Here is a 13396-nt window from a genome sequence, read left to right as displayed (position 1 = left end):
AATGGGATCCAGATGTTGCCTTCTGAAAAGTTAGATATTTCTTATTTTTTTGACTAATCCAAACCCAGATTTGACAAATTGAGTGTGAATGTTTCCTCTTCCTGAAAAAAGCTTCCTATTTTGAGAAGAAAATTAAAATCTACACTGAGTTAGCAAGGTGCAGTGAACCCTTGCTCTGAATTAGCTTAATTCAATGCAAATGACATCATCATACAGCCAACCCTGTTTGCCCTCTGCCAAGCAAGAGTAAAGTTATATATGCGAATGTATATTTTATTATATATCTCTATAAGAGATATCATTTTGTAGCTATGTCCTGTTTCAGCAGATAGCAGCAATGGCTGTTCTCAGCTGATCTCAAAAAAGCTAAGTGGGGTCAAGCTGGGTTAATACTTGGATGGGATGCCTCCAGAAAATCCCAGCACTATAGTTAGACAAACCACCCTGGGAGTAGGCTATGGCAAAAAAGTTCTGTCTTCTTGCCAAGAAAACTGCAGGTGTCTATCAAATCATCAGAAATCACACTTGGCCTAAAAAACTTTTTTCCAATTCAGGTAATAATTAAATATGGATGATATACAGATTACATCTAAATAGTTATACTTGTAAATGAGCAGCAAATAACCAATGAACAAAATTAGTAATGTACAAAAATGAAATATCCGAAATTTTACTTGTTTAAACTCCAGTGTCTTCCTTGAGTAAAAATGATAAAATAATACACTTGATTGTTATATTTCTTTGCACCAAGAGAAGGTTAATGCAGCCGTACTTATAATGGAGCTGAAAGGCACCTTAGAGGTTTTCTAGTCCAACCCCATGCTCAAGCAGGAGAATCTATACCAGTGATGGCGAACCTTTTAGAGATCGTGTGTCCAAACTGCAACCCAAAACCCACTTATGTATTGTCGGGTGCTGGGTGGGTGTGGCCAATTGGGTGGGCGTGGCCCACTGGATGGGCATGGCTGTGGTGGTAACGGCAGACTGGGTGGGACTAAAAGTTCAATCAATTCCAACTTTGCGAGATCTTTTTTTTCCCCACGAGAAGTTGAAATTGATAGATTGATTGAACCTTTTTTTTTTTGCACACGGCGGCGGAGGCCGAAAACAAAAAGGTTTTATAAAACCCAGCTGAAGGCCCAGGACTGGGGCGACAGCAGGAGTGCCATAGGTTCGCCACCATGTACCTATACCATTCTGGACAAATGGTTGTCTCTTCTTAAAAACCTGCAGTGATAGAGTGCCCACAACTTCTGAAGGCAGGTTGTTCCGCTACTTAATTGTTCTCACTGTCAGGAAATTTCTCCTTAGTTCTAGGTTGGTTTCCTCCTTGATTAGTTCCCATCTCATGTGTCTTCTGCCTTCTGGTGCTTTGGTAAATAGGTTGACTCCTTTGTGGCAGCCCCTTAAATATTGGAACACTGCTATCCTGTCACCCCTGCTCCTTCTTTTCACTGGAGTAGACTTATCCAATTCCTGCAAACGTTCTTCATATGTTTTAGCCTCCAGTCCCCTGATCATCTTTGTTGCTCTTTTCTGTACTTTTTCCAGAGTCATGGACCCTTAGAATATGTACTTTGCTAAAGAAGATATTTCTTCTTTCTTACGCAGAGAGGTGACTGCTGAGATAACCCTTATATGTTATATATTATCCATAGTCCTTATATTATTTGAAAGGAAGTGAAATCGCACTGGAGACCTTCAATTTTATAGAAGCAGCAAGAAGGATTTTTATGGGGAAAATTGCCTTGATGCTCAAAAACAGTTTACTTGATGTGATCTGAGGCTGGGATCCTTTGCACCTCACTGTCTTACACTACTGCTAAGGACAGATCAGGTTTTAGACTGGGCTGAGTTTAGAGGTGAATCCTGCATTTTGATAATGTTTACACAGCAGTCAAGCAAATAAAATAATCACTGAATTTCATCTGTAAGATTTTCAAACTCAGCTCAACTATATAGTACCCACATAGCTTACAGGTGGGCTATGACTGGCAGTAGCATTCAAAGCAATATTGGAAGTATAGCTGATCATAGGGAAAACTTACTTTTACAGTGTGTAACATTAGTGGAACCATCAAAATCTGTGCTTGTATTTCCAGGGCAAGTGATGCAATAATTCTGACCAAATTCAGGTTGGTAGGTTCCTACAGGACATCTGATACATCTGTGCGTTGTAGAGTTGTAGTAATGGCCAGGAGAACAATGAACTGTTTAGAAGAGAGGCCGGTTGTTTTATAATATATATGCAAGATAAAAGGAACAGAGAGAAAAAATGAAACACATCAGGCTTATCCAAGATGCATTTTGCTACCTTTTACAAATCAACCCAAAATCCTCACTGAAGGTACAAATGACCAACCTTAAATTATCATACTTTGGGTGCATTATGCAAAGACCCAGTTCTTTGGAAAAGTCTCTGATGATGGATGGATGGAAAGAGAAGGAGGAGGATGACCAATAGCAAGGGGAATGGACTCCTCAGTGGTGAGATTTGGAAGAATAGGTTAGGGATACAGCATCATAAAGAAGGATCTATTTGTATGGTTGCTACGAGTTGAAAAAGACTTGATGAAACATAATCAATCCATCATTTTATGGCATCCTAATATTTTATTTTGAGCTGCCCTAATAAATGGAAGGATAGAACATAAACCTACCTTTAGTTTCACAGTCTTGAAATGAAACTGCGCCCTCATATTTTGTCCCCAGTCCTCCACCGCAGGGGAAACACAGAGTCCTTCCTGGTTCAGACTGATAAGTGCCAAGGGGACACAGTCTGCAAGGTTTAAAACCATCAAAAGAAAACTGCCCAGGAGAACACTGCCCTAAAAATGGAATAAATCTATGGTTTACACATACATATAGTTTACCACTTATTTCACTGCCTGTGGCATTTGCTCTTTGGGATTCCTATGTGTTTTTTTTTTGCCTTTTTATGCTAAAAAAAAAACTTTGGAAGTTGCAATCATGCGACAGTGGGACACTACAACTGGTTGTAAATGTTACCAAGTTACAACATTACCAAATGTTACCAGTTGCCAAGCTCCCAAAATGTGATCTCATGACGTGGAGTGCATGCACACAGCAGTCGTAACCTTGAGGATGGGTCATAAGTAGCTATGAAATCTGTTATAACTTCAAATTGTTGGTAAGCGATTAGATGTAGGTTGAGGACTACCGTATAAAATATCGGATATATTCTAGGACACACACACACACATTCAGAATAACCTGATTGGTGCTTCACATGAACTGATTATGCCGGATCTAAGCATACCCCAGAAAACATTTAGCAGGCACCACAGACAAGTCAATACCAAAGAATGGTTTATGGTTCAGGTCACAACATCAGATTTCTCCTTTTTTTTGCCTATTTTTAATGAACTTTTCACTCCAGTTTATGAATGAAATTTGTGAAATGAAATGCTACTTGCCTCCACATCCTAACACACTTTGTGCTCCTGCAATCCCTTGCCCATCATTCCCTGGACAAGGTTCGCAGGAGAGCTGACCTTCTGTGTCTTGATATGTTCCTGGTGAGCAAGGAATGCATTGATTATGTTCTCCACTATAATAGGTGCCAACGCTGCAGGTAACTGGGAAAATAAAAATCAACACTCTGTTAGTTACTTTTTATTTTCACAGTGTCTTCATAGTACTATCAATCATGGACAACTTGTTGTGATTCAGCGTCAGCCTGTGGTTTCGGCAGCTGAATCGGATGATTCTGAAGAGGAGGAGGGGGGGTTGGAGTGCCTTTGGTGTCAGAGGAAGATTCTGATGCACCACAGAACTCTCAGCCAGGCCCCTCCCGTCTTGTTCCTCCTCAGACCCAGCTGTGTGAGCAAGAAGGATTGGAAGAAGATGATCCACAGCTGGCTCTGTTCAGGGATGCTAGGAGCAGGAGGCAATCTAGCAGAACTGAGCAGAGAAAAGCAATGAGGCAACTCGGGAGAAGGCAATGAGAAGCCACGCCTTGAAATTGCTGTTTAAAAGGGAAATGTGTGGGAGGTGCTGGTTGCTGAAGGCAACCGTTTGAAGAGCTTCTGATAGAGTCTCGGTCTGTTATTGTTTAACTCTTATTTAACCTTTTTGGTTTAAGTCTTGTTTGAACTTTTCGTTTAGCTTCTGTAAATAAATTTGGTTGGGTTATTTCCAGCCTGTTGATTATAAAAAGGGGTTGTCCCTGACATTCAAACAGGGCCGGTCGTAGGCTGGAACAGAACAGAACTATCCCTTTAAACTAATCACATCCTTGTTCAGCTTTACAGTAGATAAGACCTTGCAATCTTTGAGTAATATCTTAAATCCCCACGTAGCATCGTTGCTCATATTGCAACACATTTACATTTATATTAAACAAGCTCTGAAATGTCTCCATATTGCAGACAATACAGTCAAATATCAAATATCTTGTTTGTTCAATTCAGAAAACATATTAATCAGAACTGCAATAGAAACATCTGGAAAAATCCTCTCTTAAGGAAACAATTTTTCTGGGCGTGTGAAGTAAAGCATTTTATATCAAATCTTACCACATTTTCCATCTTGCTGCACTTGCCCAGTACTGCAAGAATGTCCTTCGCTGACAATTTTCGCTGCCTTCTGAGCTACTTCATACTCTGTCCCAGAAAACTGAATGTAAAATTGCTGCTTGTTAATAGATTTTCTCAAGGTTTTGATAGCTATTTGTAGTTTCTGTTCCATCCTTTTCCTCAAACAGTCAATATTGCAAGTGTCTAAGAGGGAGAAACATAAATATTAGAAACAATTTAGAGCTGAATTAGTTTTTCACAGTTTTCACAGTCGCCTCACTACCTTGCTGGGTTCTCTAATGTGCCTGGAGTAAAATATACTTCTGAAGTCACTGACACCTCCAAGAAAACGAAGGGATTCATATCAATGATTGAATTAATCTATCTCAATTAATAAGGATTATGACTTAGACAATGTGGCCTGCTATGCCTATTATGTCTGAATCAGTAAGTTGAAATTCCATAGCTTTAGAAACCTTGCTTGTAATTTATTTACTTATTAACATGAAGAAAACTGCAAACCTCTCCTTATGAAATTATACAATCTTCAGAAATCTCTTTAGGGATTCAGTAGGTTCAATTCTCACATGCTGTTTCTAGAGCTGTATTTTGGTTCCACTAGATGCCCAACCTGCAGCCTGGCTGCCTTTGTTCTTATTCAGCACTCAATTCTTTAACTTCAACCTCTTGCTTCTGTATAAAATCATAATCTTATAAAATTTAGGGTTTGGCATATGTCTGCTTTTATTTTTCTTTGGAGCTATTTGAAGAATCTTATGACTATCGGTTATTTTTAGACACAACTTTTTTAGCCAGTACACACACACAAATACATACACATACACATGTATCATACAGTCCAGTATTATCAAAACCGAGTCGGCTAATAATTTCTACAGATTCCCAATAGCAGCAACTGTCAGGAATACGAGTCAAGTTTAACCTTCACCTCACAGTGTAGTTTTGATTTTTCCCTCCAAAAAATGAATAGTGAGAATTCAGAAAAGTCACATTTGGTGGATGATACGAATTACTATATAAGAAGCTCATTACAAGCTCCTTCTGGGGAAGGAGCTATACATTGGTGGAATATTCATCATCATTGTTGTATGGGTACCTCTCATATTAATAAATATATTATGCTGATTAATCAGTATCTAATGATATGGATGCCGAAGAATTTTTGGACTGCGCACTGCAACACAAATAAGTCTTTATAAAGGTGGCATTCGTTCTACTGGCTCAAAGGAATAACATGAAACATTTCACTAACCTGAAACTTCTTCAGACTTCATCTCCATTTCAAACTCAGCCGTGATATGGGATACTTCTTTTGATGGAGATTTTCGCCCACGGCGTTTTTTCTTGGAGGAATCACATTTTAGATTTACAAAAGTTATGTGGCAATTGTCTGCACAGGGGAACTGACCACCTTTGCACAACAGAAACAACATAGAAAATATTAAGCCGTACAGTAGCATTATTTCAGTGGTATCAGCTGCATTAGTTTTAGTATGGTTGGTACATTAAAAATATCTTCACACAGTATTAATATTTTATGAATCAGGGTTAGAGGAACCCTCCAAAAGCATGTATTGAAATTTTATCGATACCGTTAAGAAAACCATACCACTGCTTCTATTAGTAAAATAAAATACCTAGTTATGCTCATGTCTTGGCTTTAAAAAAAGAGAGCTAGGTTGTAAATCTATGATGACAAGTAGAGTCAAAAGAATATTCCAGTCCTTGCAAAGGATTCCTCCAAATGATGACCGTCCTGAAGGGGCAGCAGATACCAAAAAGTAGCAGAACAGGGATCCATGGATGGAGGAAAACTTGTTTATTCCGATTCCAAACTCTGTGGCTATCCAAATGTTGCTGAAGTACAATCCTAACCAACCTAGTTGTAACCTAGCAAATTAAGACAGGGGCTCAAACTTCTCACCCCTTCTCAGTCCTCAACTTACAATAGCTCATTTAGTGACCATTGCACTGAAAAAAGTGACTTATGACCGTTTCTCACACTTGTGACTGTTGTACAAGCCCCATGATCATGTGATTTACAATCGGATGCTTAAAAACTGGTACATATTTATGATGGTTGCAGTATCCCGAGGTCATGTGATCACATTTTTTGACCTTCAGACAAGTAAAGTCAATGGGGAAGCCAGATTACACTTAACAACCATGTTACTAATTTAACAACTGGTCCCCAAATGGGGCAAAACTCACTTAACAAATTTCTCTCTTAGCAACATAAATTTTGGGCTCAATTATGGACGTAAGTCAAAGACTACCTACACCTATGAAGTCCATGATAGCCACCTGCCCATCTCCCTTCCTTGCCCCAGCAGTTGATAATGAACGCAGAGAGTGACAATCAGAAATAAGCAAGTTTCCAGTTACAAGATACTGCAGACAGCAGATTTTATACTATAATATCCGTAATCGTTCCTTTAGTGATATTAAGAGAAGTTAAACCACGGCTTAATTAGACCGAGCTACCCATTTATTTAACACCAGGAAAAAAGTCTTTTCAAAATTATAGCCCTCCAATTTTTTTTCCCAGTATAGCTTCTCTTTTTTAGGAATCTGATACATGAACAATCCATTTAGTGCTTAGTTTTCTTCTCCTTCATTCACTTTCCACTCCCTCAATTTTATATCTCTTCTTCTTTTGCAGATTTTTTTCCCCTTCAGAATTGAAACACAGGCCTTTTTAGGATTAATCTCAGTTGGTTAACTGGGCCCTTTGGATTATGTACAGATAGTCCTTGACTTACATCTACAATTGGGACCAGAATTTTTGTTGTTGAGCAAGGTGGAGAGAAGGATGGCTTCTGACAAGCATAGTCAATGGTGGAAGCCAGATTTGCTTAAAAACTGTGTAATTTACTTAACTGCAGTGGTTCACTTGATAACCATGGCAAAAAAGGTCAAAAAATTGGGCAATCAAATGACCCTGGGATAGTGCAACCATTCTAAATATACTGATTTTCAAGTGCCTGAATTTTGATGACGTGATTGTGGGGATGCTACAGGGGTCATAGGTGTGAGGACCACTCACACCTGTTGTAACCTGAATGGTCGCTAAACAAATGGTTGTAAGTTGAGGACTACCTGTAGTTTAACCCTATTACTGTACCACTAGCATTGCAATTAAAAGAAAACCATTAGGACGGTTCCCACAACTTGTAAAACAGAATTAACCAAAGCCCAAAAAGTTAATTTAACAGAACCAAGAAAAAAAAAAGTAGTGTTTCACTTGGGTTTTTTCCCCCTGAATGATTAAGAAGAAACCCTTAGTGTCTTGTACCTAGAAGAACTTGCTGCTTTCCAGCCTCCTTAATCTTCTCTTTGTTGCGAGGTCTTAAATGACACTTGGCATCTTTAATTTTAAAACGAGCCCTCTGTTTGATGGGTGGCATTAAGATGTCTAGAGAAAGAAAAGAAATGATAATCTATGCTATGTTTTTAAGAAAGTAAAAGATAGCCCTGGAGAGATTTTTTTTTGAATAAATGAGAGAAAGGTTAAACAATAATTTTATATCACTGTTTTAATGCTGGCCTTGTGAGTAGCATAAAATTTGATGAAATAACCAAACACCACACGTTTCATATTACTGTGTTTGTGTTTTTTTTTACTGAGCTAGGTTAATGAAACAAAAACCATGATGGATTGGTAATTCTGGAAGTTTGGTAGAGAAGAAAAATGTTCTTTTTTTTGGAAAGCAATCAAAGGCTTATTTATTTACTTATTTGCAATGTTTATACCCTAATCCCAATGGAATCCAGGCAGAATATAACAATGCCCCAAATAAAATGCATAGTCAAAAAATCCCAAATTACCAGGTGTCTCTGGACCACAAAGGACTGAGGCTCACCAAAGCAATGCAGCCTGGCTTGCTTTTGGAATATCGACAAGGAAGATGCTACATGTACCTTCAAGAAGGAGATAAAGTGGGAACTGCCCCAGGCCATTATGTAGCTCATATCATCATAAACCTCATGGGGGAGTTTTCAACAGGTCCTCTTTAAAGGACTGGATTAGATGGGCAGAGGTCCTAGTGCCGATTTCTATAGGACAGTGATGGCGAACATTTTAGAGACCAAGTGTCCAAACTGTTGGGTGCCGGGTGGGTGTGGCCCATTGGATGCGCGTGGCTGCGGTGGTAACGGCAGACTGGGTGGGACTAAAAAGTTCAATCAATCAATTCCAACTTTGCAAGATCTTTTTTTTCCCGCGAGAAGTTGAAATTGATGGATTGATTGAACCTTTTTTTTTTTGCACATGGCGGCGGAGGCCTAAAGCGAAAAGGTTTTATAAAAGCCAGCTGAAGGCCTAAGACTGGGGTGAGGGCATGTGTGCACACCTGTGGCACGCATGCCATAGGTTCACCACCACGGCTATAGGACTTCAAAGGTAATGAGCAACGTCTATTGGCAATCAGTTCAGGAATTCCAAAATAGGTATTATTTTACATTAGGGATATTGTTTTGCCAGTAGTTTCTCATGACTCAGTTTAATACTAGTCGTAGTTTGTGGGGCATCCCTGAAAGCAGTTCTATGTAAAAAAAATGTTGCAATAGTCAGATCAGAGGGTGGTGTTAAGTTACAAAGAGGGTTGTAATGGGACATCAGACAAAGCTGAGAGTCCAGAAGCACCCACAAGTCACAGAACTTTTTAGTTCTGTGAGTGGGCCTGAAACCCGACTGAAAATTATCCAGATAGAATGTTTCCTCTAGGATTCTCTGCAGCTAATTTTGCAATATTTTCTCAACAATCTTCCTCAGGTACGGCAGGTTGGAGAGAAGGTGAAAATTGAAGACAGGGAAGGCCTCTACAAGAGTGCTACCTCCTTTCTCAAAGTAGTAGTGATTGCCTCTTCACACCTACCTAGCCACTCAAAGGACCCAGCAGGAGCGTGGATCTAGCCTACGACTGACAGAATTCAAAGAACCCTTTCTACTTCCTCCAGTTCCACAATTTTTTTTTAAAAAAAAAGGTCCCTCCACAGATGCTACCTGGTCATGATCATGGACTCTACCCAACTGTCATCCAGCCCAGAACAGATATGAGCAACATTCTGCCAAGAAATCTTCAAATTTTATTTGTAAACTGCTCAGAGTCATGCAAGTGTGATGGATGGTACTGTATATAAATTTGATAGATAAATAAATTATATCTGTTCTGGGCAGGATCCTATCCACCTTTCCACCAAAGGGCTTGGATAATTCTCAGCAAAGCCACCGGGTTAGGACCTGCAATTGCGATCAGGGTGTAAAAAAAATGGCCTCTTCACTGTGTAAGGCTAAACATGAGTTCTTACCAGGCCTCACGTGTCCATGTCTGATTTGTTACCATTGCTGCTCTAGATGTCTTTTCAGTCACTTTATTTCCTTCAGTTCCCAGTAACTTAGGAGTTTCTGGGTTAGTGGCAGTCCAAAGGCCTTGCTGGAACAATGGTGGTGGCACAGTGGTTAGAATGCAGTATTGCAGCCTATTTCTGCTGACTGCAGTTCGATTCTCACCAGCTCAAGGTTGACTCAGCCTTCTATCCTTCTGAGGTCAGTAAAATGAGGACCCAGATTGTTGGGGGCAATATGCCGACTCTGTAAATAGCTTAGAGAGGGCTGTAAAGCATTGTGAAGCAGTATATAAGTTTAAGTGCTATTGTTATATTGCCAAGGACTCTGGTCATCTGCAAATCCCACCGTTTGATCAGGCACAAGATGATGAAATTGTTGAGGAAGCCCCCAGGTGCTTTCTGGGTAGGGCATGCACCTGAGGGCAACCCACATTTTTTTTCTAGAATGTCATTGCAGGCAGTCACATCATCTTGGGATAAGGTGTATTTTGTATTTCCTTAAAGAAGCTTCCCTTTAAACTCATATTGTATATCCAAAAGCTATAATAGTATCACTCACCAAGATTATTAACATGCAAGAAGTTACACTAATTATGTCAACAAATTTCAAACAGTGTTCTTACCCATACAACCTGGTAGTGTACTGTTGCGTTTTTGTTGTGACTTGCCCTGTTGTACTGGCACTCCACAGCTTACTGAATAACTATTTTCTGAATCTGAACAAAATGAAAAGAGAAACAAGTATCTCAGTGTCATCCTTTCCTTCCACTGACCTATAGAAATATTGTTAATATGTATTCATGTTAATTAAAGTAATTGGGTACAAAGCTGGTTTGACATCCAGATGTACCCAATCAGTTTTGTCACATGTTTAGTTGATCAAGATAATCATAAAGACCCGAGTCATTTATATCTGTAAATAACTTTCCCCTTGATAGCTGCCAGCTTTGGGATAGGATGAAGCCAGAGAAAAGCTTAGATCAACAGTTGCATTAAGGATTCTTTCTATGGGTTCTGGGGCAGCACAAACATTTGCTGTACACACACACACACACACACACACACACACACACACACACACACACACACTCCCTGTCAATGGTGCTGTTCTTCTTCACAGGCTATAAAGCAAATTAAGGGTAGGGATTTTGTTCCCTTCCCCTCCCATCAAATGTTCATCAGACAGTGAAGAAACTTCCACCCCAGGATTGGGCTAAGGCTGGGAGATGAGGCAAGTGTTTGACACAAGCATATTACAAGTGCATTCAAAGAGAGCCCTAGAAGAGGTTGCTACTGGTGCTGGTTGGGATGATTTTACTATGATTTCCAGAACAGAGAAAAATAAGTTCGTTGTTCACATGGTTAATCAGCTATTGCCACATGACAATGCAAACCAGAAAAGTTTGGGGAGATACAAAGAATTGCCCCTCACTGCCTGAATAGGCCAGCCGGAGAACTCAGCATAGAGGAGAAAAATCTCGTTTCAAAAAGCTGGAATGTTCGCTACCCAAAGTTTGGAGGCAAGAATGTGCTTTTAAATGGCCAAAAGGTCCCGGTCTAATTCAGCCCAGTAAGGCTATTTGACAGGGACCGTGGTCGAATGGTCAGTGAAAGGCCTAAAAGGGCAACCTCAATGCTCAACGATTTTGTATAATAACCTAATTATTAGTAATAGCTTACAAAAAGCTTTACTGACTATTCTTCCCATTTGTCCTGTCCCCAGTTGTATTTACAAACTATTTGTTTGAACAGTACTAACGGAGATGTATTTTAACTCACTTTTAATGCCTCTGTGTGGTCAAAAGTTAAGAATACAGGTAGTGTGTATGCTGCCCGTAGAAATGAGTGGAGCTTCAATTGCATCGTTGTGATACCATCTTGACCTTTTTCAATATACCTTGCAGACATCTCTGTGTAACTTATTTTATGGACCAGAGGAAAAATGTTTTTAGATACCAACCTGGAACGAAAAGGGTGTTGGATGGACAGAATAAGAAACAGTTCTCAATTCCTCCTGATTTGCTACAGAGCAATTGAGCCTTGGGAACTGGATTGGCACCGGGCAAACATTTCACCATCTCTGAGGAAGAAAAAAGCAGGAAGGAAGTGACTAATTCAGAGGGTTCATCCTTTCCATAAGACCATCGTTAACGACTGGTATCCACCCCCTTTATTCCTAGATCTGCAGATAAATATTTCAGTCATGCTGACTGAAACTTGATTCCTTGATCCATAAGAATCTCATTTGGTATGTCTACTCTACTGAAGATTTTGACCAATTTCTCCATTATTCTTTTGGCAGTCACATTCCTTAATGGAACTGCTTTAGGATACCTAGTGATATAGTTGCAGACAGCTAGGATATAGAAATGGTGGAAAATATTTGAACCCCGGGTGGTAGATGTTGGTGGTGGCTTGTTCTCCAAACTTGTTATTCAGTTTCCAAACATTTCATCACCAGGCTAGGTAACATCATGAGTGGAACTTGGATCAATGATGTTACCTGCTGACAAAACATTTGGAAATTGAGTAACAAGCTTGGAGAACAAACCAACAACAACAACTAGGATAGGCTTTTTAGCTTTAATAGACTGTGGCGAAGGGCCTACAATATCCAAGGCTATTTTAGAAAAGAGAACAGGAATTAAAGGTTCTTTAATTTGTCTCCTTTTGATTTTACCAATCGACAAACAGGACAGGATCTACAATACTGAGCTATCACAGATCCCTGGCTAATAGATTCTATCCAAAATTCTGTAAGTGATCCTACCCCTACCCGTATGTCCAGATCATAGACTCTTATAAGCTGTCTCCAATATTGCTTTGTCATATCCTTGACGAACTAACTGTTCAGTTTGTTCCTTTGGGAACAAATAGAGATGAAGTCTTATTCGATACAGCAAGCCATCTTTTTCATGACATCTGGATGTTGTTTCCTTGTTCCCCTCCTTTTCTGCTGCTAACCAGAATGTTGGGTCTTTCTTTTGAGAGAGCCCTAGGTGAATTTCCCATTTATGAACCTCTAACCCTATGGCTTCACTTCTAGCTATGTCAGTTTTTCATAAAGCTTTCTCTTTTCTAGAACATCTCACTTTTATTAAACCAGGATGGCTAGGAAGAATCTCAGGTCCCTTCCTGCTTCTGCTCCATCCCCTGCTGCTATGTAATCCTCGACTAGTTCAATTGCCCTTTGACCTCATTCTCGGCCATGTTTTTCTACCCAAAACCTCAATTTCTAGTTATACAATAATTCTGATGCAGTTGAAAGGTTAATTCTTAACATATTTGTTAAAAATGTCCTTTTCTATATGGTTACATTGCGGTAGCATTATGTCATGACAATATACTGTATGTCAAAATCATGTAATAAATTGTAATTATTCACTTCTATTCAGTCAAAACAAAAAAATGTTTTCTTGCTAAATATAAAAATAAATAGGCTATGGTCCACTTTATTGCATGCCTTACTGAAATCCAAGTATAGTATA

General features: G+C 39.4%; 1 protein-coding gene across 1 annotated transcript in view; it reads right to left on the bottom strand.

Annotated features, from left to right (window-relative positions):
- The window catches only part of SCUBE1 (signal peptide, CUB domain and EGF like domain containing 1), a 226743-nt gene that overhangs the window by 7102 nt on the left and 206245 nt on the right, over positions 1-13396 (bottom strand). Inside the window, exons 11-18 of the mRNA XM_083366376.1 lie at positions 11869-11988; positions 10532-10624; positions 7855-7974; positions 5812-5970; positions 4539-4742; positions 3438-3599; positions 2661-2828; positions 2049-2210 (exon numbers count right to left, since the gene is read on the bottom strand). Of these exons, the coding sequence (XP_083222502.1) occupies positions 2049-2210; positions 2661-2828; positions 3438-3599; positions 4539-4742; positions 5812-5970; positions 7855-7974; positions 10532-10624; positions 11869-11988 (1188 nt within the window). The remainder of the gene's footprint in view (positions 1-2048; positions 2211-2660; positions 2829-3437; positions 3600-4538; positions 4743-5811; positions 5971-7854; positions 7975-10531; positions 10625-11868; positions 11989-13396) is intronic.

Source organism: Vipera ursinii (assembly GCF_947247035.1).
Source record: "Vipera ursinii genome assembly, chromosome: 6".
Lineage (NCBI taxonomy): Eukaryota > Metazoa > Chordata > Lepidosauria > Squamata > Viperidae > Vipera > Vipera ursinii.
This window is presented reverse-complemented; position numbering and strand designations above follow the sequence as displayed.